At 38.7% G+C, this 27,055-nt stretch overlaps 1 protein-coding gene across 1 annotated transcript in view; it reads right to left on the bottom strand.

Annotated features, from left to right (window-relative positions):
- SATB2 (SATB homeobox 2) overlaps positions 1-27,055 on the bottom strand; it is a 176,287-nt gene that overhangs the window by 42,931 nt on the left and 106,301 nt on the right. The window contains exons 8-9 of the mRNA XM_037043686.1: positions 11,780-11,992; positions 7,591-7,746 (exon numbers count right to left, since the gene is read on the bottom strand). Coding sequence (XP_036899581.1) covers positions 7,591-7,746; positions 11,780-11,992 — 369 coding nt within the window. The remainder of the gene's footprint in view (positions 1-7,590; positions 7,747-11,779; positions 11,993-27,055) is intronic.

The raw sequence follows: 27,055 nt of genomic DNA, 5'->3' as shown, positions 1-27,055 counted from the left end.
AAGCACATGAAGTCCCCAAACAAACTTTTGTAACTACGAAAGGATTTCTCTTCAGCTGGTTGAGACTCTTCTGAAGTGTGAAATGAGCCAGATAATATTCAGCTCTTGTTTCTTAGTCACTGAATTCTCTTTTCATGAATCCAATAAGTGTCTATTAAAATAAATAAACTCCCTAATGATTCAGGATAACCTAATCAAGAAAACTGAAATGGGTAAAAGGCTAACGGCAAGGCAGACCTGTCAAGGGGCTTCGACGAATCCCTGACCAGGAGGTCATCTAAACCTCAAAAACAGACTTGTGCTGAGCATTTAGTTACAGTTCAAGGTTAATTATCTTACACCTTGAATGTGTTAGGCTAAAATGATCTGCTTCTTTTTTTATTTTTCAAAATTGTACACTAAGTTCCAAACTATATTTTCATGGGAACCGATCTTCAGCTGTCCCTGGGCACGCCCCTCCATTCCTATGGATGTGGTTGTAAAGATTACGTCTGTAATTGAGAGTAATGGAAATTTTATTTCAGATCAACTCCTTAACCTCTGTTACAGAAGGCTCAAATCAAGAGGCAATTTTGTAAAATCTTGTGGCCCTCCTTACCATACATACATCAGACACACATAGCTACCTAGCAGTATGGAAATTTGGAATAACTTTTATAAATAATGTACACACAACCATACATGCACTTGTGGGAACATGGATCTGAAAAAGCTGTCCATATCTGTCAAGAAGATAAATGGATGTAGAATCTTATACTTCCCCACTTAAGTACTAGAAAGGTATTAACAACAAAATGTACTAGACTAAAATGTGGAGCAGCAAAACAAAACTATTTTCAATCCTTGACTTCACGTCCAAATTTTAGCATATCTATGACATACTATATATTGTGCAAACTGCCTCAAAAACTTGTAAATGCCGGGGGGGCATAAACACAGGAAATTATGATACTTTGAAAGATCAGGGCTGGTTCTAGGGTGAGGAAAGCAAGTGACTAGTGTGCAAAATTTAAGAAGTGTGGTTGAAGAATGCGTGCCTCCTTATATTTTACATCCCAGGGTCTCATTTGCCTCGTCCTAGTGTTGGCCCTGTCAAAGGAAGATGATAAACAGTCCCTACAGCAAAGTGGTAGGAATTATTCACAGGCACCAACATTCTCCAACTGTAAGAACCCTGCTTTAACTTGACATCCTCTTTGAAAGAGGGCTGGGAGTGTTTGGAGAGGTGGCTTTAATATGGTAGCTTGATTTGCTTCAAAGTCGCATGGAAATTTCTAAAGGTGCTATGTCATAAACAGGCAAAATAAAGCAGGTTTCTGCAGTAAAGATGTGCTTAAAACCAGTACATAAACTTTACCCATCGGTAAAGGCATCTGACATTTTCAGATTTGTCCGTGAACCCTGTGATTAGTCTCTGTTGATATCTAATTAAGGGTTTCCATAAAGGCTAGTTTTAAGGCATGAAATATTAACTAACTGGGGGCACAGTACAAAGAACCTGGTTGTTCACTATAAGGCTGATATAAAAACTGAGATCTGAAAGGAATTTCTGCTGATAAAATCTCACTAGAATCGAATCCTTTACGATGATGCTAAGAGAAAAAGGGAGAGAATGAAGGGCTCAATTTGACAGTTAAACATCGTACTGTTGACTGCCTACTTAGTTTGGCATTTGGCAATGTTGAGAAACCTAACTTCATCACTACATGGCATTACAATTTTTTAAATGGTAATTATAATGTACATATATTAAGTTTTTATTTGAATTGGTGGAGGGCCCTGAAATTGTCATATGCATGCCCCAGTTGACAAGAGTAGAAAATCCTCCTTGATAGATTGTCAAAATTATTGTGTTCCAAAGAAACCTGCCCGGCAACAAGGGGCAGCTGCTCAGGCAAGGCGCGTGCACGCCTCTTTTCGTCTGCCTTCCACAATGAATGCAGGATGGCAAAAATCATTAGGAGTTAAGACTGAGACCACCAACTTAGTGTACATGGGGCATCATACGGCCAGCACTTCCTGTGATTTTTATACTAGAGAGATGTGGCAAAGCTTTACTTCCAATAGCCCAAGCTATCCTGGCCCCAATAAAGCCATCTAAAAGGTAAGAAACTAAATAATGTGACAAAGACAATGTTTTGTACTTTATAAGTTTACTCTCCTGTATAAAACGTTGGCCTTAAAAAAGAGCACTGTAGTTTTAACTTGTCTTATAATTGTGTGTTGTACAGTATAATCTTAGGATACAAACACCCATGCGCACACAGTTTGTTAGAAGGAAAGACTCTAAAATGTTAATAGTAACTATCTCTGGGATGTGGAGTTAAGGGTGAATCATGCTTTGGTATTTACATATTTCTGCATTTTCTATAGATAGAAAGTTATTACTTAATCATATAATAGGGGTTATTTCTTTTTTTTAAAGTATGTACAACTAAATTATGCTGAGGACATTTTTAAAAGGAGATACAAAAGCAAAGATTAATATGATAACCCATGACTGAATGAAAAGAGTTATGTTAGCATATGTGTTGAATGTGATATAAACTCTAATAGCAAAGAGCAATAAAAGGAAGAAAACAAATCCAATAATACATCCATTATTTTTCTTTATGTAAAGTTTTCTGTTTTTTCTTTATTTTTGCTTTCTTTCAGAAGGACGTGCCAAAGAGAAGTATATATTTTAATAAATCATTTAGTCTGTTGAGCAAATTAGACCATTTATGAGGAGAGATTTTATAATAAAGAAGTGTGTCCACTGGCCTGGCTGGTGTGGCTCAGTTGGTTGGGCATTGTCCTACAAAACAAAAGGCCATGTGTTTGATTCCCAGTCAAGGCACATGCCTAGGCTGAGGGCTCAGTCCCAGTCAGGGTGCATACAAGAGGCAAGCAATCAATATTTCTCTCTCACTTCAATGTTTCTTCCCTTCTCTCTAAAATCAATAAGCTTATCCTCAGGTGAGGGTTTAAAAAAATGTAGTAAGACCATAAAATATGAGCCTGTAAGTTACATCTAAAGCATAAATAGCTTTCTACTTAAAAATATAATTTGTTAAGTGAGTAGGTGAGAACATGAAATTATTTTTTTGGTAGAAACATAGTGATAAGAAATAAAGATCAGTACAAAGAACTTGTTTGATACTAATGTACATGAAACACAACATACTGAAACCCAGTCTCTATGGAGAATACAGCTTCTATGGGGAAAATGATTTTAGATTCCATATTGGAGGCCAGAAAGTCTTCCCCAGCTGCAGTGGGAACACAATAGTGCCTTCCTCTGTTGTTTCTGTAAGTACCAAGAATAAGGACCTTTCTATCCCTAATTCTAGTAGTAGCTCCTGTAGCTTGTGGGCCTGGGAAGGTGTCTGTGGCAGGGAGAGGGACTCCAGGATTGGCAGAGGTCTTTAAATACTGGTAGAAGTGAGGGCATCCGTGTATCATCTCTTCTGACATCCCTATGGGGCCCTATTTACAACCAGACCACTCCCTTCCTTTCATCCCAGAAGGCCCTGGGGTTGGCCTTTTGATTACCCCATCTGAGTGAAGTTCACAACCAGCTTGGTATTTCCTTTTTTCAGTGTCTCTGCTTTTCTCTACCTTCTAAACACAGAAAGCAAGCCACCACCCCTGGTCCCAAATAAAAGCAAACCCAGTACCATTGTGGAGTTTTTGTTTATTGTTTTAATGGGGACAAAGGAAAATGGGGATTAAAATAAAATAAGCCCTTTCCCACTTATCTACCCAAACCCAGCAAAAAAAAAAAAAAAAGACAGTCACATACATGGAGTCGAGGCTTTAGGTATATAAATAATAAAGAATGATTTTCAAAAGAAAACCAACTTTAGGTCATCCTCAGCATTCTATGAACAGAACTACTGTAGGCTGCAACACAAGAGAAACGGGCAGGATATGAGATAAACAGTGAGTTAATGTTCGGGGGAAGGGGCAGCTGATGTCAAGGGTAAGAAATGGCGCTGAAGACGAAATGGCACAAAGCACAGGGTCAGCCCTGGAGGACTGCATGGGAGAGCTCACTGGTCGCTATGTTTCCTCTCTCTGGATTTCCACTTCCCAGATCACAGGTGAAAAGCTGCAATCGGAGGGAAAGCAACCCTACAGAATGTAAGAGCAATGGGAAGATTACAAGAAGCTATCAAGGGATGAGGAGTTCCAAGGGACAAGGAGGCCACTGGGACTGCACTCTGGAGTGTTCATTCCCTGGTGGCCCTTTGCATGTAAGGGTCACAAAGAACTTAAGCAGAAAATGTTCCATGTGCCTCTACATTATGGCTCCTACTAAGAACCCTCACTCCCATTTCATGGAGAACAATCACTGACCATAGCGCCTCCTACAGCATTAAAATCAACGATCTGAATACTCTGCAGAAAGAAAAGGGAGATAATCCTAGAATTCACACTCACACATACACACAAACATAAAATAAATCCTAAATTGAAAATGAACTAAAAGGTGAAAGGTATGCATACCCTTCCCTCTTATTTATATCTTCTGCTGTTCCCTCTCTGACTTTTCTCATGTGAAGAAAGAGGCAAGAGTCAGACAGAAAGAGCTAATGGGTTCGGAGGAACCACTGGACACAGGAACTGGAGCTGATCTGGAGGAAGAGGTGGTCTACAGCCCTACAAGTGCATCCCGACGTAACCCATCCACTAAGGAAACACACACTTTCCAGTAATGTGCTTCCACCAATAGGACCATGGGCAAAACTGCTTCAGTCTGTCACTCTTTCAACTCCTTTTCTGAACCCCGCCTCCCATTGTGTCGCTAGACACTTACAGCCCTCAAGCACTGTCTTGGCCCACCACCCATAATCGCTCTAAAAATGTCCTTTCTTTTTCCTACTTTCTATTCAAAGCCTGCCCCTCACACAGTATTAAGTATTACTCTTAATAGCTGATGACAGCAGTTGACACCAAGGAGTGAATGAGGTTTAATGGAGGGTTTATTTCTATTTTAAAAGATATTTTAAATGGAAGGGGAGGGATCATGATGTATATTTGAACTGGGCCTTCCAGGTTCCAAGCCTAGTCCATTTCACAAGAGTTCCTAATTAAATCTTCTCCTGATTTTACCTCCAAGGGAGAATGGAGAGCCCTTACTATCCATCTGCCTGTTCAGTCACTCTAAGAACCTCCATCTCCTCCAAAGAAACGTGATAAAGGGAGAGAAGGAATTGGAAGTGAGGAGGGGAAACCCTTTGTTCTCTTACTCCTACAATCCAAAGAAAAGGCTGTGGCCACTTCCCATTGCAGCCTGGAGAGATTAAGTACTTTGGCCAGGGTCCCACTGTCAGTCCTGTACATCTATATCTTATGAATATCTACCAAGTACATGTGCAAAATACCAAATCATGCAACTGGCTTCGTTAAACACGATTTTTATCTAAAGCTGGTACTTAGAAAAAGGAGTGAATGTCTTATGTTAAATTACCACTTAAAAAATCTTGGCACCTGGATTGCCAATCTAATCAGCTATTTACAATAACGTTCCTCATTCATAAATGAGAATGAGACCACTGTCCCAAAGGGAAAAAGAAAAACTTCGAAACACCATATCCCTATTTAGGCTCAATCTCATTAATTCTCAGAACTACATTAATTCTTCAGCACATTAATTCCCACAACTACATTCTCCTTCAGATTCTACAAAATCAGGACTACTGAGTTCTTTAGGAGGCATCAAAATTTTGGAGAGCTAAATTTGGGCCAACTGGCAAACACAGCTTTCAATGAGCCACCCAAATTATTTTTGGAGGCTACAGGCATCACTATTTCCAGAAGCCCTGGTGCCCAGTCAATAAGAAGATTACAGGCATTTTGAATCAAGTTCTCAGACTGTGGTCTTCAGTTTTTCATGAAAGCTTCTTGTATTTTAAAAAATGGGCTGAGTAAAACTTTGATATTTATGTCAAGTCACAACTAAGGGGCAGGTTTGCAAAATCAATTGTGTAGTTTTTATACTCACTGCACATTTACCACATATGTCCTTTATTACACAGTGGAAAACCATTAAATGCACAGTAGTTTTGCCAAGTGGCATTATGCATTTAACAGCTTTATTCGTTTAACAGCTCCAACTCTCATTATATTTTGCCATGTGGTACATGGGATTTTATGCATTTAACAGTTTAGGAAGGCTCCATGGTATTTTCTTTTCATGTATTTCATACTATGATTGGACATCAAATCTTTGCAAACTGCATTTCAATGATTTCATTGATGAGAGATAATAAGAATAATCTGGGAAGATTACTACATTAAAATTAAAAAGGGAAACAAATATTTCCATCCTCTTTAAAGTCCCTTGATATTCTACTCCTTTCCCTTTATCAACATCTGAAAAATAACTTAAGCCAGGTTACTGCCAAGCTACAGGTAAAAAAGGCTAATCCCCAAACCATATAATTAGTCTAAATATAACATTTAACTGTATATCATTTTAAAACTTGATTTTTATTGAAAATCTCTTGCTTAATAGAAACACAGTACTCAGAAATGTTCCTTCTTTATAGCATATGACAGAAGATCTGTTGGGGAGACGATGGGCCATTTTGCCACCGACTCATGCAGGGATGAAAACGTTTGCCACGAAAGGTCACAGAGGAAATCAAGCTCAGAATCAAAGGACTCTCAACATTATGCTTCAACAAACTTTTTTTTCCTCCAGTATGCATTAGGTAATCATTCATCTTAGGGATACATAAGTAGGCATCTCAACCTAATCCATTCTATGCTATAGAGTGGTAGTTGTCCCTTTAAAAAAACTGAAACAGATAGTAGATCCCATCAACTGTTGCTGCTTTCATAAATTAAAAAAAAAGAAAGAAAGAAAGAAAGAAACCTAAGCATCTGTCTACCCTTTTCCCCGGAGCATTCCATACCCACAATCCCAGCACTCTGAAACACTGTGCCGGGTAAGCCTCTATGTTTTCCTGTTAAAGATTTTAGCACTTGCCCTGGACTCCCCTGCGTGTGTTTTCTCCTGGAAAAACAACTGTACTCTATACATAAAAGAAACACCTGACATCACAAGATGTCTCTGAGGCTGGGGGGAAGCAGTTATTATAACAAAGTCAGCCATTCCCCTGGTGGGCAGAGGAGAGGCGATGAGACCTGTCTAAAATGTGGTCTCAGAAAGATGCTGTTTTGTACATATCAAGTTTTGCTCCAATGTAAAACAAAAAACAAATGAAAAAAAGAAAACACCAAAAACACGCAAAAGAAAGAAGGAAAGAAAGAAAGAAAGAAAGAAAGAAAGAAAGAAAGAAAGAAAGAAAGAAAGAAAGAAAGAATACACAGTAGTATTTAGACTTAGAAATTATTCAAGGCTGATTTTTTTTAAAAAAAATCTTTAAAAGACAAAAAAATCTGGATTTTGACTTAGTCTCTATTTTTTAAACTCCAGTGGGAATAAAAGCAGACTGTAGAGCCAAACTCGGAACATGACAGGTTCCCTAGGGATTGTTATTGTTATTATTATTATAGGAACAGATGTATTTTTATTGGTGGGAGGGGGAGAACAGTCTAATTCCAGCTCTCACTTTTGCTCTTTTAAAAACCACTCACCTGACTTTTATTTGCAGCCACTTTGGCAAACAGGGCTTGAGACACCTTGGCCCTTTTCATCTCCTGTTGGATCTCGTCATAAATGGCAGCTGTGATGTTGACGTTGGCGCCGTCCACCTTAATGGGGAGGTCTGTTGTCGGTGTCGAGGTTTTGGCCTACCAAGAGACCATGAAAATAATAATTTAAAAAGTGCTACATTCAGCCCAGCCATCTGTGCAGAAATTATCAAAGGATTTCAGTCAGCTGATGCCAAACTGCATTAGCTACAGAGGGACACTTCCTGTCCATTATTCTAATCAGGTTAATTGTGATTGGAAATAATTGCAGTGCATTCCTATAGGACACGCAGAATCCTGCAAACTCTGTTCCTCCCCTCACCGAATCCTAGACAGTTCACAGGTAGATGTCCAGTGCATAACAAAAAGCCATCACCTCACGGCAGGACAAGCAGGCAGAATGTGTGCGTGCACGTGCACACACACACACACAGAGTTACCTTTTTCTTTCTGGAAATGGCACACCTTGGAGGAAGAGCCAATTCTTCCAGAAAAAAAAAAAAAGAGTGAATGGGTAGAGGTCTCTAAATAATAAATTATTACTCAATTTAATGCACTCCCCTGAGTCTCTCTCCTCCTTTATTAAAGCTTTACATATGTCATTCGAGTATGTATAGTTTCCCATCATTATCATCATTATTCTACCCAGACAGTCACCTAATTTCACCTAGGAAATCAGTGGAAATGAAACAAAATTTCATTTCATAAAACTAGGCTTCAGAATGCCTTTGATGTGGCATTTTCATTTTCTTAAACTCATATTATGGTTTTATGTATTCTGCTGTGCTTGTTTTAATTGAATGATTTCCCATCAGCTTCAGAGACAAATGAAGGACAAGACAGAAGATATCTGTATTTCTTGGGGTTGGATAACCCCACAGCGTTTGGAGCTACTTGATCCAAAAGACGGTCAGAGCACTCGCTCTGGTGTGTGAGGAGAAGAGGCTGGGGGCCTTCTCAGGAACCTGGCAGTGGGAATCTCCCCCAGTCCTTGGTTTCCCAGCTGATTTGGTCTAAATTGGATTTTTTATGTCCTCACTCACCCTTAATTCCAAACCAAGAGAGTAGCCCCCAAATCACCACTGTCCCTCTGTGGGTGCCCTGAGCTGTCCCCCTATGGACTGAGCACATGCAGGTTTGGGGGGAGACGGGGCATGGAGTCGGGATGCGATGGGGTCATTCTTGATGCTGTGTTGAGGCCAAAGTTACTGTCTTCCGTTTCCACAAAGGCTTTCATTCCTAAGCATACTCAGTGATTTTTGTCATTCTCCTATGACCTCCCTGTCTCATTCTACTTTCTAATCATTATAAGAAAACAAAAATAATTGAGGCCACACTCTCAATGTGCCAGGCACTCCAGAAAGTGTTTTACTTCAGGGCTTCTGTGCTGATCAGCCTCCAAAATCTCCAGTTATTACAGGTGCTATTTTTACAGGTATCTGCCTGCCCTCTACCTTGGAGTGTTCTCCCCATAACAATCCAATTGTTTTGTTTTGTTATGTTTTTCAAGAAACTCCCTTTTCTTCTCAAAATTTCTAGCTTAACCACAGTACTTTTCCTGTTAAGTGCATGTTTTAGTGTATTATTTCTGCCTTTTTCACCTCAGGTTTCTTACTAGCCTATCTTATCTGACTGATCAAATCTTCTCCAGAACCTGGGAGCTAAAATGAGAGCCCACAAAGCACTAAAATACACTGTTACGAGCCCAGGTTTTAGAATGAGAATAACTGGAGTTCAAATCCTAGCTCTGCCACTCAGCCATCTGACCTCATACAAGGTATTCAATCCATTTAAGCCTCAGTTTGCTCATCTGTAAAATGGGGATGACAGTGAAAACTGGTAAAGATCTGATTCGTGCAAAAGATTCACAATATCTGATATACAAAAAAGTGTTCAACAAATGATCAGTCTCATCCTCGTATTGTTTTGTTATTATTAAGTGCATCAAGGAACACTGGCCAATTGAAGGATTATGAGAAGAGAATCGGGAGATTTAATTTTATATTTGAAATGTTTTCAATTTGTTTTAAACTAATAATAAAGTACTGACAGGGTATGGAAAATAATCTCCATGCACCTATGTAAGGCTGTCTCTGTGCCCCAGATTGCTGACTCCAACTAACCAGCTGAATCGGGGGGCACCGCTCTAACATTTGTTCTCATGTGAAAGCTGTACTCAACATGGATCTTTACTATTGAGAAATGTCTGTAAAGAGCTTTGAGTAAGTAGGTAATGATGAAATGTTTCAAAAGACTTTAATAGCGTCCCCTTTCCCAATGTTTAATCAACAGAAAAATAAGAATGTTCCAGAGAATGTAAAATGCCAGTGCCATGGCTGTATTCTCAAAACTATTTTAACTATTTTGAGTTAAATGTTAAAGATTTGTCTTAATAAAGTTCAAAATTATTAAATTAAATAATTAAATTCCCTGTTATACTTGTCTCAAAATGGTACTTTTACCTAGGAATTTTCTAAATGGGATTTTGTGCTATTGACAAAAGTAAAATACTGACCCTGTGTGTCTTTGTAGGTTGGTCTGTCTCTCAAAGCTATCAGGTCTTTGCAAGATGTCTATGATATCTTGCTAGAAAAATATTATGAAGGAGCAAAAAATCAAAGCACACAGACCTGTGTGATCTTCTGACAAGTGGAAGTGACTTTATGGGAAAAGTTGTCTGGTTAAACAGCCATGGCTAGACTCTCCTATAATGGCTTAACAGCCTTCAAAAGTGACAAAAATATTGGTAAATTTAACAGAAGTAAATATTAGTGCAAATTAACAACTCACCCAACTCAACAGTTTAATATGTACGTCCCAAAAAGAATCCTATAAAACGCTTGGTTACACTCGTCCAAAGTAAGCAGTCAGGAGACTTATTTCTAGTTTAACAGTAATTAAAACTCATAATTCACTAAAGACTAAAGTCTAAGTATCACAGTTTGGCAGTGCATGATAGAAAATGATCTTCAATTAAAAGTCTGCAAAGTCTTCAATTTTGCAGAGTGCAAAATCATAAAAAGTTAAGATGTGTGAAAAAATGAATGAATTTGAAAAAGCTCAAATATTTCTACTAGAATAAAATTTAGCTTGTATATTTCATCAGTTCCTTTGAACTTACCAGAAAACAAACTCATTAAAAAATACACACACACACAAACCTATAGTATCTAAGCAAAACATCCTTTGGTTTCAAAATACCCATTTCTCTGGTTTGAACAAATGTGTATCTGTGAAATGTTTTGAGAATCATCACTCAGGGAATGTGCAATCTTCCTAGCAACTGTAAAATGTGACGGCAGTCTCATAAAGCTAGTGAGTTGTAAAAGTTTAAGGGAAACAGGCAGTGGACTAGAAGTGACTGGCCTCAGATCTGAACTGAAAATGACTCTTGACTGACTTGGGCCTTTGACCCTTCAGTAAGGATCTTTGAGGCACACAGCATAACTAGACGTGTGCATTTGCAGGAGGCACTGAGAGCAGAATGTGTTTAAACCATGGAGAAAGGAGGGATGGAAAGCTGAGTCATAGTGTCCTGGGAGAGACTGCCCTAGGAAACAAAGTAATGAAGACTTAGCCTCGCACTAACATTGTCTACCCGGGGATCACTGAATGATCCAGTCATTCTGACCCAGATGTGGCACGTGCATGCTTCCACGACACACAGATTCTGCCCCCATTTCGTCTTTCTCTGAGTGCATAAAGCAGAGCTTGGACTACTCATCAGTCCCCTGACACCAACTACCTTACCCTCATCCAAATAAATGTGCAATTTCAAGAAGAGCAGTGTGCCTGCTATGCAAATGCAGCTTCAACACAAGTCTCCTAACTCCTCTGATAACTGAGCAGCTGTATGTAGACATCGTTGGCCTACTGCAACCCCTCCACCCACTCCTGCTCTCCTGCAATGTGTGGAAGAAGGGCACTTTCTGTTCCTAAAGGGACAAAATTGACATGTGATACAGTAAAAGACAACCAATTTTATACAGTTTTATATCCTCCTATCAACATGTTTGGTAGATTAAGAAATCCTTGAATTTGTTCTTTTAGTGTTCAAGGAAAAACACAGTATCAGTGAAGGCAAGATGTTTCCAAGGCAAAGAGTGAAAAGTCAATGGAGCAAATATCTCACCTGAGGGGTTCGGGAGGAGCTGGGACTGCTAGAGGCTGACGAAACCATGCTCACATTGGGGTTCATGCTCCGCTCTCTCTCGTCCTGGTATATGCGATCCCGCTCCACTTCCGGAAGATTGAGAAAATTCTGCATGGCCCTCAGGTTTACCAAAAGAGACTGAGAGGCTGTCCGAGGGTCTTCTTCCTTACGGAGAATCTCGGACAACAATCCCTGATTAAATTAAAAATAGGCCGAGTCATATCTGCAGGTGTGTGCTTCTGTCTTCCACCCTCTCCCCTTTTATTTGTTTGCTGTAACCAGCTGGCTGTGAGGTCAAGAACCTAGGTCTAATTCCTGAGGATGCTCCAGCAGGACGGTTTGGTGGGAATATGCTTGCCTTCCAGGGGCTCTGCCTCATTTTGGACCATTCTGTTCTGACACTTTATCATCGCTGTAATAATCATTGGTGTACAGAGATGCCAGCTAAGCAAGGTAGGCGCTGGGGAAGCATTGTGAAGCTGCAATTACCACCAGGTGCCTCCTACAAGTATTTCAGGAACTGTTAGAACTCTCTCTGCTTGAAATTGGGAACACTTGGCAGTCCTGCTCGGCTTTAAAAATCTGCCAAGTGTGGTAAATTTAGTTCCGACATTTAAACAGCATGGGAGATTTACATCGACTTAAAAAAAAAAAGTTTGGCTGAATTTCTATGTGGCCGGCCACTGTTTTCAATAGAGATGTTTGTTAAAAAAATTTTAAAAAGACAAAAAGTAAATGGCCATAACCTGTGTTAACCCTCTGATAGCTTCGAAATCCACATAGTAGTGGTATCCCTGCTAATGGACCAGAGGGCACCCAAACATTTTTATGAGCCGCCCTCAAGGGGGAAGCTCTAATCCCATGAAAGGAATGGAAATGTAGTCATACCCGGTGAGGGGCCAGAGCACACACTGGAGAATGCCATGTAGGCTCAGAAACTTTCTTAGTGTGTGGCTTAACCAAATAGAAACCTTTACAGAGGAAATTAGTGTTTTTATGTGCTCTGATGACAAAATTCACTCACACACACACACAAAGGAAAAGGTTGACAAGAGTAGAGAAAACTAGTATGGCCCTACGAACAGGGCCAGAGACGGAAGTTGGAACACTGTAGGTAGCAGTACTTCAGGCAAAGGCAGACCCATTTCCACTCTGCACACTTGCTAGGTTATCACACAGAGGCATCTCTTTACACTCCGGGCTAATATCCATTTTTCAGGATATTATGGGATCAGGGCCTAGGATCATCCCTGATTTGAAAAGCTGAAATGTTAACCTCTGTATTTTAAAACAGATAGGGCAACCCCCAAATCATGAAAAGTAGATAGATGCCAAGGACATTTCCACCAAGGGGGACAATTCATTCAAAGGAAACACTATCAGATTTGTAATAGATGGCTTAACTATAAAAGGCATCTGATGCAAGAGGAATATACCATCTCTGGTATATGGTATATATACCATATACCAGAAATCTTCAGGATAACTTAGGCAATCTTTGAAAATAGAGTCATACATTTTAAAATAGTGAACCAAATGTCACTTACAGAAACATGCATCCCACAGTTACCAGCACTCTAAGAAGGTAATCACTGTTCAAAATATCAGGAAGGCAATTTTACTATAAGGAACCTTCAAAGCAATATGCCATCACATAGTTCTGCAACTTGGGTGTCATGTTACTATGATTAGAGATGTCTTTATGAATGAGAATAAAACAGGCCATACGATGAAGCTAGAGAAATGTGAACCAGTGCAAGTCTGTGTGCATGCACACTCAAGGAAAGAGCATGGCAGGGTATCTATGTAGAAATTCCCTATTGGTAAAATGACTCTGAGAAAAATCCAGATGTCTTGTTATGCTTTCAGAAGCAACAGGTGACCAATGTCTTCCAGAAAATGTTATATAATCTAAGCACTGATTGTCTTTCTAAAATTAAGTCAGTTCTGCCTTAAGTAATTCTACTCCCACTTGTGCTAAGAAACCTGAAATATTAATAATAAATGTTTCTGAGATAAAAATCTCCAAGAAGAAAGTGAATTTAAAATCAATACTAATCTCCAAAACCAATAAGACACTAAGATTGATAGTTTCTGATCATTCATTAATGATGAACTCTGAACACAAAGGATAAGTTGGTCTTCCCCTCCCCCTCTTCTGCTCTCATAAGTAATTTTAGCATTTTAACATATTTCAGATTACCAAACATGGAGCAGCTTTAGGGTCTGCATAGATACAGACACATTCTTTATGGTAGTTACGATTATACTTAAAATATCTCAAAAGCGAAGTTTGTAAACTTCTATGAAATTATTTTTACATGTGTAGAGTACAGTATGGCTGAGAATTTGCACACAAAATTGTGAAATAACAAAAAAATAGCATTCTAAAAGACTAGGTTCAAAACTGTTTGTTCATTCTTCATCAATTAAAAAAAAATCATTGGCCCTGGCTGGTGTGGCTCAGTGGACTGAGCACGGGCCTGCAAACCAAAGGGTTGCTAGTTCAATTTCCAATCTGGGGACAAGCCTGGGTTGTGGGCCTGGTCCCCAGTAGGGTGTGTGTGAGAGGCAACCACACATTGATGTTTCTCTCCCTCCCTTCCTCTCTCTAAAAATGAATAAATAAAATCTTTTAACTAAATCAGTCTGAAGCATAAAGTATTTTTGCTTCTTAGTTTTGCTTGGTTTACTTTCTTTTTTCCCACATCAAAATTGTGGACTTCCTCTGCATTTTTTACATGTTGGACCACATCGTAGGGAAGTGAATCCATTTCTTAAAAACAATTCAAGACCAAGCATTCTTGTAAGTCGTTGCTCATCAGTAACATTTCTGAATGAGACACAATATTTGTATTTTAAAGGGTTGGTGGAATATAGTGTGGCCTCTGTTTCATTTGCCTAATAGAAGATAAAGTCTCCAACCAACAAGGTGGCCTGTGCCACCTCCACGTATTGCCCCAGAGAATGAGAACACTGTTCTAAATTATTTACTTAAGTCTCATCTGTGTAGCCATGGTCCCAAAGCAGATTCTTTTTACCTCAGACATTTTCAATAACAAGCGGCTAATGGGTGGGCATAGAAAGAGTTTTAGTTGTTTTGTTGATCCTTTTTCATTTTGGTTATTTATCAGTTTTTAACTAGTTAAACTGGGATTTTGAAAAATACAGTCCAAATTCTGCAGGCTCATAAATGCTAAGGGAGTTTATTTAGTTAGTTGAAAATCATCACAGGGGAGAAAAATGAGAAGAAAATCTATGGCATAACTTACATACTCCACAAACTGCCCCATTTGATTATCAAGGTAAGTAAATGTTTGTCGTAGTGAAATTGTCTTGAATAGAACATAAATTAATAATTTATTACACATACACATTTTTAAAGCCCTTGCCACTATACTGTCTGGCATTTTAATTATCAACCAGCCAGGCAGGAGATGTCACTTGGATATGCCCAGTATGCAGCCTGAGATATAGAAAATGTGGTATGACACCTGGGCTCTGACAACAACAACAAAAAGATGTACTTCTATGAATAGAAGGGTCATGAATATTGAAAATGTGAAAATTGAGGGAAATTAATAAATTAACCAGGATATTGCTTATTAAACTTTCATATCAGTAATCATATTAAAACATGTTGCGAGTATTGAGTAAAGTGGTCATTAAGTATTTTCCTCATCGTAGGCAACAGAGCCTTCTCAAGGGAGAGATTAAAACAATTCCCTCCTTGGTGTGAGGCTGAGGTTATGCAAGACCAGGAAACATGTTGACTGAAAAGGAGTAGAACGAACACCTGCACAGGGTAGAAAGACATTATGCACAAATAGCTCTTAGGTTACAAGTTGCTGAAAAACGAAGGGAATTGGGAGGGGAAAAAAACCCTCAGCTTGGTTTTCTCTGTAGACTTGGTTTTTTGTTTGGGGTTTTTTTTTTTTTTTGGTATATAGTAAGCTACTTTATTTGTAAGTATTAATACATTTTATTGATTATGCTATTACAGTTGTCCCACTTCCCCTTTTTATTCCCTTCCACCCCACGCACCCTCTCCCACCCACATTCCCCCACCTCTTTAGTTCATGACCATCGGTCATACATGTTTCTACTTTTCCCATACTAGTCTTAACCTCCCCCATCTAATTTCTACCTACAATTTATGCTACTTATTCTCTGTACCTTTCCCCCGCTCCCCTTCCTACACCCCTGTTGATAATGGAGATCTCCACAGACTTTTAATGGAGGATTTTGTGAGTTTCATATTATTTCCTGCACCAGCAAATACTGTATGAAGTTGGCAGAAAATTCAACAAAAGCAAAATAATTCAAAATGCAAAACAAGAGCTAATATAATGCCATCTAGCTTGGTTGCTATTATAGGTAATCTTCACAGACAAAATAGGCTAACATTTGAAATAAAAAATGATGTACTTATTATTTCTACTATTTAAAATAATATTTATGTGTAACAAATTAAATGACCTTACAGTTTCTGAATTTGCAATTTCTGTTGATGAGCTTTCTTATTTAAATGATTATGATTTTCATATTTCTTCAACAATTCACATAGTTTGGCCCAAACTGTTAGTGTGCAACATACTTGCTAACATGCAGAAATGTTTGGGAGACATTACCATGAATGGCTCTATAAAATTTACTTCCACCCTAGCCAGGTAATTCAGTTGGTTGAAGTGTCTTCCTGATATGCCAAGGTTGCAGGTTCTATTCCAGGTCAGGGCACACTCAAGAATCAACCAATGAATCAACAAATATATACTCGTAAATGAGTGGAACAATAAATCAATGTGTGTGTATGTGTGTCTGTCTGTCTGTCTGTCTTCCCCTTCCTCTGTTTCTCAAAATCAATTTTTAAAAAGACATAAAAATTTACCTCTAAGTTTCTTCACTAACCCTTAAGGCGTTGTCTGGGACAGGTAAGAAACTACCTTTGATGCGCCCCTAGTCCTTAAAGACAGCAATAAGAGAATCCAAACCTGGGCCAGGTTTTAGAAACACTGAGCTGGAACCCCTCAGAACTCCCCGGGACACTCCAGGGCAACAGAAGCAGCAGTTAAGGTCACTGCGCCTCCAGTTTAGCAGACACCCATTCTTCCCAGCTCTCACACCTTTCAGTAATTCTCTAGGATTGGACTGTGTCTCCCACTGATTAGAGCCCTCAAATTCAATATACCTATTACCAAAGAATGACAATCAGTCAATTAATTCATTTCTTATTTATGACTTGAGACATAGCTCAGAAAGGAATGAAAAGATTAATTAAGATGCAGATTCTGCTGCCAAGCAGTTTACTATGTGATGGTTTATAGAAGCACAACGTTCAAGATGACATGTGTCATACAGTCCAGACAGGACCACTGCCATCTCAGTTCCAGGGCTGGTGAGAGCATTGCCAACTACAGGACTCAGAGAAAATGTCTCGGAAGAAGTAGAACTGAACTTGGCTGGGATTTGAAATACACTTAGTGCATGGATATAGCGATAATGGTAAGACCAGGGGGCGGGTAAGTGGGGGACTGGACAGTATTAAAACACTTGAAGAAAAAGAATGAACGTGATTAATCCAGAATACCAAGAGAACTTTCTGCTTCACTAAAAGCTTTTTTAAAAAAAGTACAAAAACTGATATAGGGGTAGGAGACATTTTGAAGTGAAAATAATACAGTTCACATGAATATAATTCTGAACTACTGGAGTATACACAAACTAACTAGCAAACATTACCCCCAAAATGAAGTGATATTAGATAATCTGTTCAGCCTTTTTGTCACCTGCAACAAATTAGGCTTTCAATATGCAAAACATCTTCCTTCCAGAAAAACAAATGATCATGATTCCATTTAATTGTAATTTAATGAGGCATAATTTATTTTTTAAAGTGATATACACCAGGTGTGTACTGAGGAAACTGGCCCAGCCAAACCCCAGTGCTTTTCTTTAGAGAAAAAAAAACCCCTCAAACTAGCCAGAGACTGTTTTCATTTCTGTAAACTACATTGCTGTTTGTGGTAGTGAAGTCAGAGGTATAAAGGGTAACTTGTGGTGTTCACATATTTATTATAACATATACCGTTAAAGTAACTCAAGCCCCCCAAATACTCATTTATCATATAAAGCAGCTAGTTTGAAAGTGTTGGGTTCCAATCTAAATAAAGGGAGATGTTAGAAGGGCATATAAATCCCAAAGATAGCATGTGCGACTGCTATGTTAACAGTAAAGCCGGATGCTTGGCATTTCTTTAGAAACATTTAGACTGGGTACTTCAGAGAAAATAAGCCTTATTGCCTCTAACATATTTTAATTATTAATTGTTGGGTGTATGAACAAAATGTATAAGCTATGTAATGACGGCCCTCTCCAGAAATCAAAGTTATATCTCTTTAAGAATGTTTGAGGTGAAATAATTACTAAGTAGTGATTAGTCTGAAAATACACTATTTTAGTTTATAATTATAGATTGCTTTTAACAAATGATGTCATAACCAATCAACAAGGTTAAAAGGCACAGAGACCCCCAATTCACAGATTAAAATTACAGAGGGTCAAAGGTGGAAAGGGCCCTGGCACTCACATGGGCCGAAAGTGCGTGCTGCCTCGGAGCAGGACCTAGCACACACTTCCTTTGAAGTAAAAAAAAAAAGGTCCCTCCAAAGGCACTCATCACATTTCACCACCCCTTTTGCCTACTTATTAGTTAGCCTTAATTTTCACACAATTCTACATTTCTGGTTCCAGCTGACATGAGAGCCAAAAAATGGTCTCCTCCTAACAAAACCAGGTAACACCAAATTCCTGGCCTAATCATACACAGTGAGCTCTTAAATCTCAGTTGTTAACACGCAGTTCATTGAAGCTGAGAAATGAGCTGCATGGCTATAGAAAGTATAGACATCCTACATTCTGAAAGCTGACCTAACAGAATCAGTTCTCTCCTAACCTCCAATCTCATTTCCTCCTAGATGCTCCTAAGGGGCATTTTCACCTCTGCTCACAAATATAAACAAGTTTCCCTGGGCCCCATATTCATAATCTACAACCCCACTACAAACTTGACTGCTGAAATTCATTTCTGCCATGCTCAAAAGACTCACTCCCCCTTGTCCACCTCCCCGCAGAGCACTGCGTAGCCATGAAGCCAGAGTATTTAGTCTCATTTGAATAAAAGGTATACAGGGCACAACAATGACAATTTGATTTTTATTATTAAAAATGATGTGTTAAATCCTCACAGAAAATGTTGTTATTGCATTAGTTTAATAAAACCTCTCTTTTATTATAATATTTCTTTATTAGGAAAGACAGCCTATGCATGTTGCATTTTTGTAAGATGGGGGTGGACAGAATTGAGCATCTACAGGGAATTAATGTAATCTGCAAATATAAATGCATATACAAGAATAACGTTTGCAGATAAATGTTGCTGCAGAGATGCAGTCAATAACGCCCTAAAAGCCTATGTATTGTGTGTACATGTATACATACTACAGTTTACAATACTTCTTCCCTCCTTTGAAAGAAATGGCACCAGTTTTATCTTACATTTACGACACTTTCATCTTATACATTGTGCTACCATTAAACCTCTTCTTCCCATCCAACAGTAAACTCCTTGGGAGCAGAATCTTACACATTTTGTATTTAGTGATTAGTTGGGGAATGTACAGGAATATTGGGCATAAGAAGACACCGTTTCTGTTTTTTTTGAGAACTGGGAGTCCTGTCTTTGCTGACCAATCAGAAGCAGGCCCTGATAGACTGACTCTCATATACTCAAGATCCTTTCAACATACCAAAACCAATAAGGTAATGGAAACTAAAATTTTGAGCAATGCAAACTCTGCGTTAGAACAAATATTTCACGTACCCCAAATCTGCAATTTATTAAATGAAACATTTCGCTCACAGACAGCTATCTTTCCAGGGTATACAATAAGACTTCGCTTGTGCCACCTGATACCCCAGAACACAGAAAGCATGCAATGCAAACTGAGTGGGTAACACCAAAACAGCCCACACTTTTAAAATTTCAATCCACACTTGAACACATGCAACGGAGAAATGGCCTAAAACAGACACTTGGCAACACTACTAATCTTTATCTACCTAATCTCCACAATAACAGATGCAATTAGATAAGCAGTTCCATCTCCTGTTCCACCTTATTCCTTCTTTTGTTGTCTTTAGAAAGTCTTAGGTACTTAGGGGCTATGCACAACCGAAGTCAAAATTTTCTAAGCACATTAGCACCAAAAAACAGAAACAAATACAGAACTGAACAGTTGCCCCCTGGAAATATTTTATCAGCTGTGTTCTTGGCTCTGGGCACATCTACGGTTTCTACTAACACCTCAAGTTTCCTGGTAGCATGACCACTGTACTCACGAAGTTCTGGGCCCTTGGTTATTCCACGAGTATTCTCCAAAACAAGTCTTGGAAGACTGCCCCCCAGTTTACTAGTTTTGACTATTTTGTCAAATCATTGACAAAAACAGTACTTTCCAAAAATAAAAACAAACCCAAAACATACATTTATTGAATATTTATACTTCAAATGTATCAAATGAATTCAGACATAAGAATTAAAGCAATCTATTAACATACAAGTTGACTCTGTCCTGAAATACTTATAAAATATTTCTGCATTAACTTCAATCACCCCCAGGGTCAAAAGCATCTGTTCTTACCAGTTATGTGACAGACCAGGGTACTTACTATACCACAGTGGGATTATTGCTTTGAAAGTCTGTTTACTCCTTGCATTTAACTCCTTGAAAGAGGGACTGTGTGTTTCATCTTCTGCTCTCTGACAGCAGAAATGATTGAGAATAAAGTGGTTATGAGTGTGAGTTCTGAGCTCAGAATTGCTGGGTTCAAAGCTGGGCTTCAATTGGACAGGATTTAGGAATCTTTCTATGGCAGTTTCCTCACATGTAAAATCAATAATGTGCTTCTCTTATAGAGTTCCCTAGAAAACCTAAAACTGTACCCAATAAATGTTAAATGTCCAACAAACATTAGCTATCATTATAGTGCCTAGCACAGTTTCTGAGTGCTTAATATTTGTTAAATAATGGACAAATACAGAACGAACATCAAAGTACATTTCTTATATCCAAGGCCCTCCACTTATATTTTGCTACATGTATTCCTGAATAAAGAAGAAAGAAAATATAAAGAATAAATCTTAGGAAGAAGGATAATTAAAATTATTTGGGATAAAGAAGAATGTAAAGAAAAATTTAATAAAGTATATAAAGTGAAATGAACATATTCAGGATAGCACTGAACTAAGATATTTATTTTATACTTAGGCTTACCCATGTCATACTTAGGGAGAAAAGTAAAACAACTTTTCCTCCCTAAGTAACTTTGAATCATGTAAAATAAGCCTTAATTTGCATCACTGTTTAAACATAGATCATAATTATTAGTGGATAATAAAATTAGCGCATAACTAACTTTTTTGTAATGAAATGCAATTAGATAGATTAGAAATTACCAAACTGCTTCATACATGGCACAGATACTGTTTCATGAGCTTTTTTCTCTCATGAAGGCTTTGCTTTAGAAATACACAAATAAAGGTACAGGGCCCTGGCTGGTGTGGCTCAGTGGGTTGAGCGCCAGCCTGCAAACCAAAGGGCTGACGTTCCATTCCCAGTCGGGCACATGCCTGGGCTGGGGGCCAGGTTCCCAGTAGGGCCCATGTGAGACATGACCACACATTGATGTTTCTCTCCCTCTCTTTCTCCCTCCCTTTCCCACTCTCTAAAAATAAATAAATAAAATCTTTAAGATTTAGGTAAAAATGAGGTAGAGTTCAGGACAGACATGCCATACACATATATGTGCACGAGTGACTGTGTGCACCAGTTCGCGAGATAAAAAGTATTTCTTATGGAGACTTGCAGTCAAGAGAAGTTTGAAAGTAAATGCTGTAGTCTACAGTGATAAATTTAGGCACAGAACTTGTAGATAAAATTTAAACAACCATGTAATTTCCAATTGACTTCAAATTGATACAGTTATATTTTTCTCACAGCATTTCTGGCCTTTAAATTTAATTTACTTTATTTGAACAAACATGCACTTAACTCCAGGCCAAATGGTCACCATTTCAATCAATGGCCATGAAAAGAACACTCGTGTATTTTTTTTATTACTTTAAATAAGCAAGGGTGAAAAGTATATAAATAGTGGGATCTGAAGCTAACATTTCTTGGTATTTCTTCTAAAAAAATTCTACTTTAATTATAAACACCACCCTGAGTTGGGGGAGACTAGTTACATGATAAAACAGTAGGCCTTCACAGTAAAAGTGCAGGTCTCCACTGAGACACAGCACTAGAGGCTAAAGAGAGTCCTCACTGAGGACAGAGACGCCCTCTCTGAGTGGAATGAGTTTATTGCTCCTTGTTGGAGAACAGTGACAGAAGTTTATAAAACCATCACCAAAGGCAGTCATTCTTGGTTAAAATGGTGAAACCTGCATCTTCTAGAACTAAGTTCATAGCTCATGTTTGTTTCCTCTCCTTCTACGGTACAAATTTTGTGAAGGGTGGGGAAAAGTCTTCAAATTTTCCTGTATAGAAAGGTTTCTATTTCAAGTGGTTGAGGACTGAGGAGAGAGTCACATATGTTTGACAGCTTTAACTCAACTTTTTCTTTACCCAGAGTGCACACAAAGCCAGCATCTCCCCCAAGCTTTCTGGTTGAAATTGCCTAAAAAGTGCCAATTAATGGGAGATTTTACATGCACAGGAGGGACTAAAGTGAGACAGCTATCTAGAAAGCCATCCTTAAGCTACCTAATAACGTTGAGACGCTCCTATTCTGGAAGATATTAATATTATTATAATCTTTAAATCTATGAAGTCAAGCCAGTGATTCTGAAATGAAAGACTGCCTATTTTATGAAGCAAGCAGGGCCATCTTTTCCTACTTTATTAATTTAATGTTGAAAGCAAAAGAGGGTATATTATTTGCTTCCAAAGCCAATAACATGTTCATGCCTGATCTCCAGCATTTCATATTTACAGCCCATCTTTCAGAGGCTGGACTTCCTTTCTCTCACAGGTTTCCTTGTCATTCTATAACCAGCTCACTGGACCATGGAGTCAAGACCCCTGCATTTACATTGTGTTTTATTCTCGTATGGCTTGCTGAGGGCCATATCTCCACTGGATACTAAGAAATAATGATGATTGAGACCAGAGGTTGGCTGAGAAAGAATTCTGAACACATCTTTGGAGGTCAAATTTTCTATAACTATAAACTGTATTGTAATTAAATCATGCTTATCTTTGGCTAATGGTATGTATAAACCAAACACAACACTTGAGAGAGAGAGAGAGAAGTTTCTCCCATAAAAAACTAACTGGTAATTCGCTGAAGCCCAGACTTCCAAATATTTTGATTGCTAAAATTTTCATTTTGTTGCTACACATCTTTTCCTAACTGTGCCACTTCAAAATATAATGTTTAGCAAGTCCTTAGACATTTTTAACCTTAATAATATGAATGTGCATATACTCTAAACATGGTGCCAATAAGGCATAAAAGTAGAATACTTGTCATTTCACACAAAGACATTTATATTTCTAGCCATTGACCTTACTGCCAACTTTCCTGATACATCATTCAATCTAATTTTCCAATCTGTTGAAACATTCTCCAGTTGCTGAGTGACTTCATAAATTGTATTTATAACCCTGGCCTTAAGTTTCTTCAAATGATGTGGCCTTGATGAGTAAACAGCAGATTTTTGGCAAAGTCTCATAAAAAATAAAAAGTAGTCAAATAAGGACGGGTCAACCAAATGAGTTCCCAAATAATTTTTTCAATCCTCTTCTCCATCAGATAAGTCCAGGGTAAACAGCTTTCTCAAGCCAGGCCTTTGACAAAAGGTTGAGAACTGAGTAAGTCTGTGACCTTTTCATGGACCTGAAGAAGGACTAAGATGCCAAATAAGAGGCCTACTGTTAGGGAAGAATAGCACATTCTACAAAACACATCCAGGCTTCTACTGAAAACATGTTTCTAAGAACTGGCTCAGGAGACTTACATGAGACACAAAATGAGCCTGAACTTTCTAAGATACGGCAAAAGTATTGTTTTCAAATGAGACAAACTTCTTGTTGTCGATTCTTTGTAGATGGAAGTGTCCTGAACTCCACTGTCAAGGTAAGGGGGCAGTGGTGCAGACAGGGATGAGGACCACAGCTAATTGCCCTTTCCACGCATTCTAATGCTCCCATTCACATGTGGCAGTTCCAATGGATTTAGCCCAGTGTGGATCAAAGCTTCCTCTACTTCATTTAACAGATTTGCTCAGATGGAAAGTCTCGGAGGAGAAACAAAGTTGGTAAATGGGGGGATTTCTGGACGTGCGAATATGTAGGTCACTGATTTTTAAATAAATTAGAGAACAGTTTATCTATGAAGGGAGATTCACTGTACCTATTTTATGAAACCATGCTTATCAATCACGCTTACCTATGGGTCAGTGGACATACCACAACCATTCCTTAGAAATATTAAGTTTTAAAAAATACCATCTTAAGCTTCTGGTTAATGTTTTAAATTCGTAAAGTGATGAGGGACAAAAGAACATGTAAAATTAGGATTCATAATCAAACTGTCAAAACAAAAATATGTAAACACAGTAAAGAGCTGAGCAACCATTAGTCCAGTAAGTGAAAGTATGCCAACACTAAAATAAATTCAGAATATAAACAAGGGAAAATAAATGTGAAAAAATAAATAACACCTGACAGAGCGCTGGTCCTATTACTTCTCAGAATTGCTAGTCCTGCAAATACCATTTGCATCCCTGACAGGACACGGGAGCTGGGGCAGGGCCGAGGAGCACAGCTGGACGTGGAGACTCAGTCAGGGCAGTTTCCGTTTCAGTCCAGTTTGGAAGATCTCATAGGAACACAAAACTAATGTCTGTTTCTCTTTCTGTCTCTCTCTCTGTCTCTCTGTTTCTCACCCCCCACCCCAATATAAGTAAATCTGACATCAATATCAGCCCACTAAATTCAGGGGACTCAATTTAAAAACATTTTTCAAAGGAAAGCAGTACAGTAAAAGCGGCTATGCTGTTTCAATAACATCGTGCTTTACATTTCTGAAGGTAGGAGGCACTGAACTGAAGGTAGGTTCTGTTGGGAGAACTCCTACTACCATGGCACAACCAGATGTCAGCTAGGCTAGCAACAACACTGATCCACAACCTGGGGTAAAAAGCACATCCGGAGACCAAGATTCCTGTGCCGGTGTCTTATTATGGAAATGTTTCAGAGGGAAACTGGTGAGGGACAAGGAGAAGCAGGACAGAGAAGAAAAGAAACCCAGGAAGGTGCCAGCCTTAGCCTGACCCTGCAGAGAGGTCTGGAGTGGAAGCTGCACTTCAGAGCTGTCCCTGCTTCAGGAGGCAAGGGAGCTGGGCTTTCGTCCCCAATCACCTAGGAGACATCAGCTTAGCATTTCCAGCTCTTTGCCAACGTGAGCAAAGTAAAATCCAGTAGCCTGAGGAGAATCCTTTAAACAAAGAGCCAACTAGCTAACGTCAGGTTTTAGAAGTAAAAGCAGGGGGTGGGGTGACGGGTCGGAGTAGCAGAGCATCAAACAGAAGCCATCACGCTGTCTCAGCCTCCTCTGGAGCACTGACCATTCCACGTCACTTTGTGACCACAGGTAACAGAATGCTTCGACATGCATCAGAGGACTGCCTGAATAGTAATGACCAGGTCAGAAAGCATCTCATCACTGTTACCTTACCATCCTCAGTGGTCCCCACTTGTCCTAACAGTCTTCAGAGACATGAAAAGTAGGATTAACCTTTCAAAGGACTGTAAAGAAGAAAGTGATATTTTTTGCTTTAACAATACATCCTATATATAAGGTCATAATGACAAATATAGGCTTCTACCCTCCTGATGATGCAGGCAGATGTGACATTCTGCTACACCCTGCATCCAGGACATAGTCTCATGCCTGAGCAGCAGATTCGCTACCCTGGCATCGCGTGGCCTCATGTGTGCTGTTTCCCTTGCCCAGAACATGTGATGTAATTTTATGGTCTTGTTTGGACAGGATATATTTGTACTAATATGCCAGTAGAGAAATGTAAAAAATAATAAATAATAAAATAAGAGTGGTAAAAGGTTGTCTGCCTTGGACCGTTATGAAAAATATTTTGGGTGCTATATAAATGTATTGAGAGCTACCTCTCAGAAATATAGCTTCATTGCTTAATTATGTTATTTTATATCATCAAATAACATACAGCGTGGCAATGGATCTGATATACAAAGTAATTAATAATTTCTCTTTGGACAACTAACATTTTCAAGTGCTCTTTGTTATGAATTTGAGTTCTTCATCTAGGAGTCAAACGTGAAAAACTATATTAATATGTTTGTGTAGTTTTTTTAATAATTCTAGCATCATTTATGAATGCTGTGCATGTGATTTTGTTCTACATACAAATACACAAGCTGCTAGATTTGTTCTTTGTTAGGAATGAATCCAGGAACACAAACTGTAGGGCAAAAAAATTGCTTTTCATTGCATTTGATAGTAAATGAGTATGGACATCATGAACTACCTCCGGAAAACGTTCAGTGGGCTGAGGACATGCTACATGTCAGTAAAGCCGCTGAGTGCGAGACTGGTACTGGCTTTAGGTGTCCATTTAAAATAACAGTTCTTATTCTGCGTACTTTGACAGAAAAAAATGTTGAGATTCTCTTCTGTCCAAAGATTAACAATTCATCTATGTTATTATCTATAAAAGTTAATTTTATTTGCTTATTATAGTTGGCAAATTATTATATCACCCACAAATGTCCAATTCCACTCAAAAAGGCCTGACACTTGGAAAACCCATGGCTGGTTTCAGAGGGCATGGCACACTGTATTTTCCAGTTAACAGGGCTGCTGGTGAAACCCAGCTGCCCACCCTCACTGTTAGTGACTACGGTATATACAGCGAAAACAATCTGCCTGCTGACCTCCAGCTTAAGTTCAAACTATGTCATTCTGTCAATACCATCTACCTTGATTAGGTTGGGCTTTATACACAACAGGTTATGATCGCAGAGGGATGAAAAGCTTTCCCAAATTAAAAGCAGAATTTTAAAAGGAAACACTCATACATTCCTATACAGTTTCCATTTGATATCCTCAAGGCTGGCCCATGAGCTCCAACTCATGTTGATTGAAAGTGAATG

The sequence above is a fragment of the Sturnira hondurensis genome, unplaced genomic scaffold (genome assembly GCF_014824575.4).
Source record: "Sturnira hondurensis isolate 20B ecotype Veracruz unplaced genomic scaffold, ASM1482457v3 Scaffold0004136, whole genome shotgun sequence".
NCBI classification, from domain to species: Eukaryota; Metazoa; Chordata; class Mammalia; order Chiroptera; family Phyllostomidae; genus Sturnira; species Sturnira hondurensis.
The sequence above is the reverse complement of the archived record's forward strand: the minus strand, read 5'-3'. Positions and strand labels throughout refer to the sequence as shown.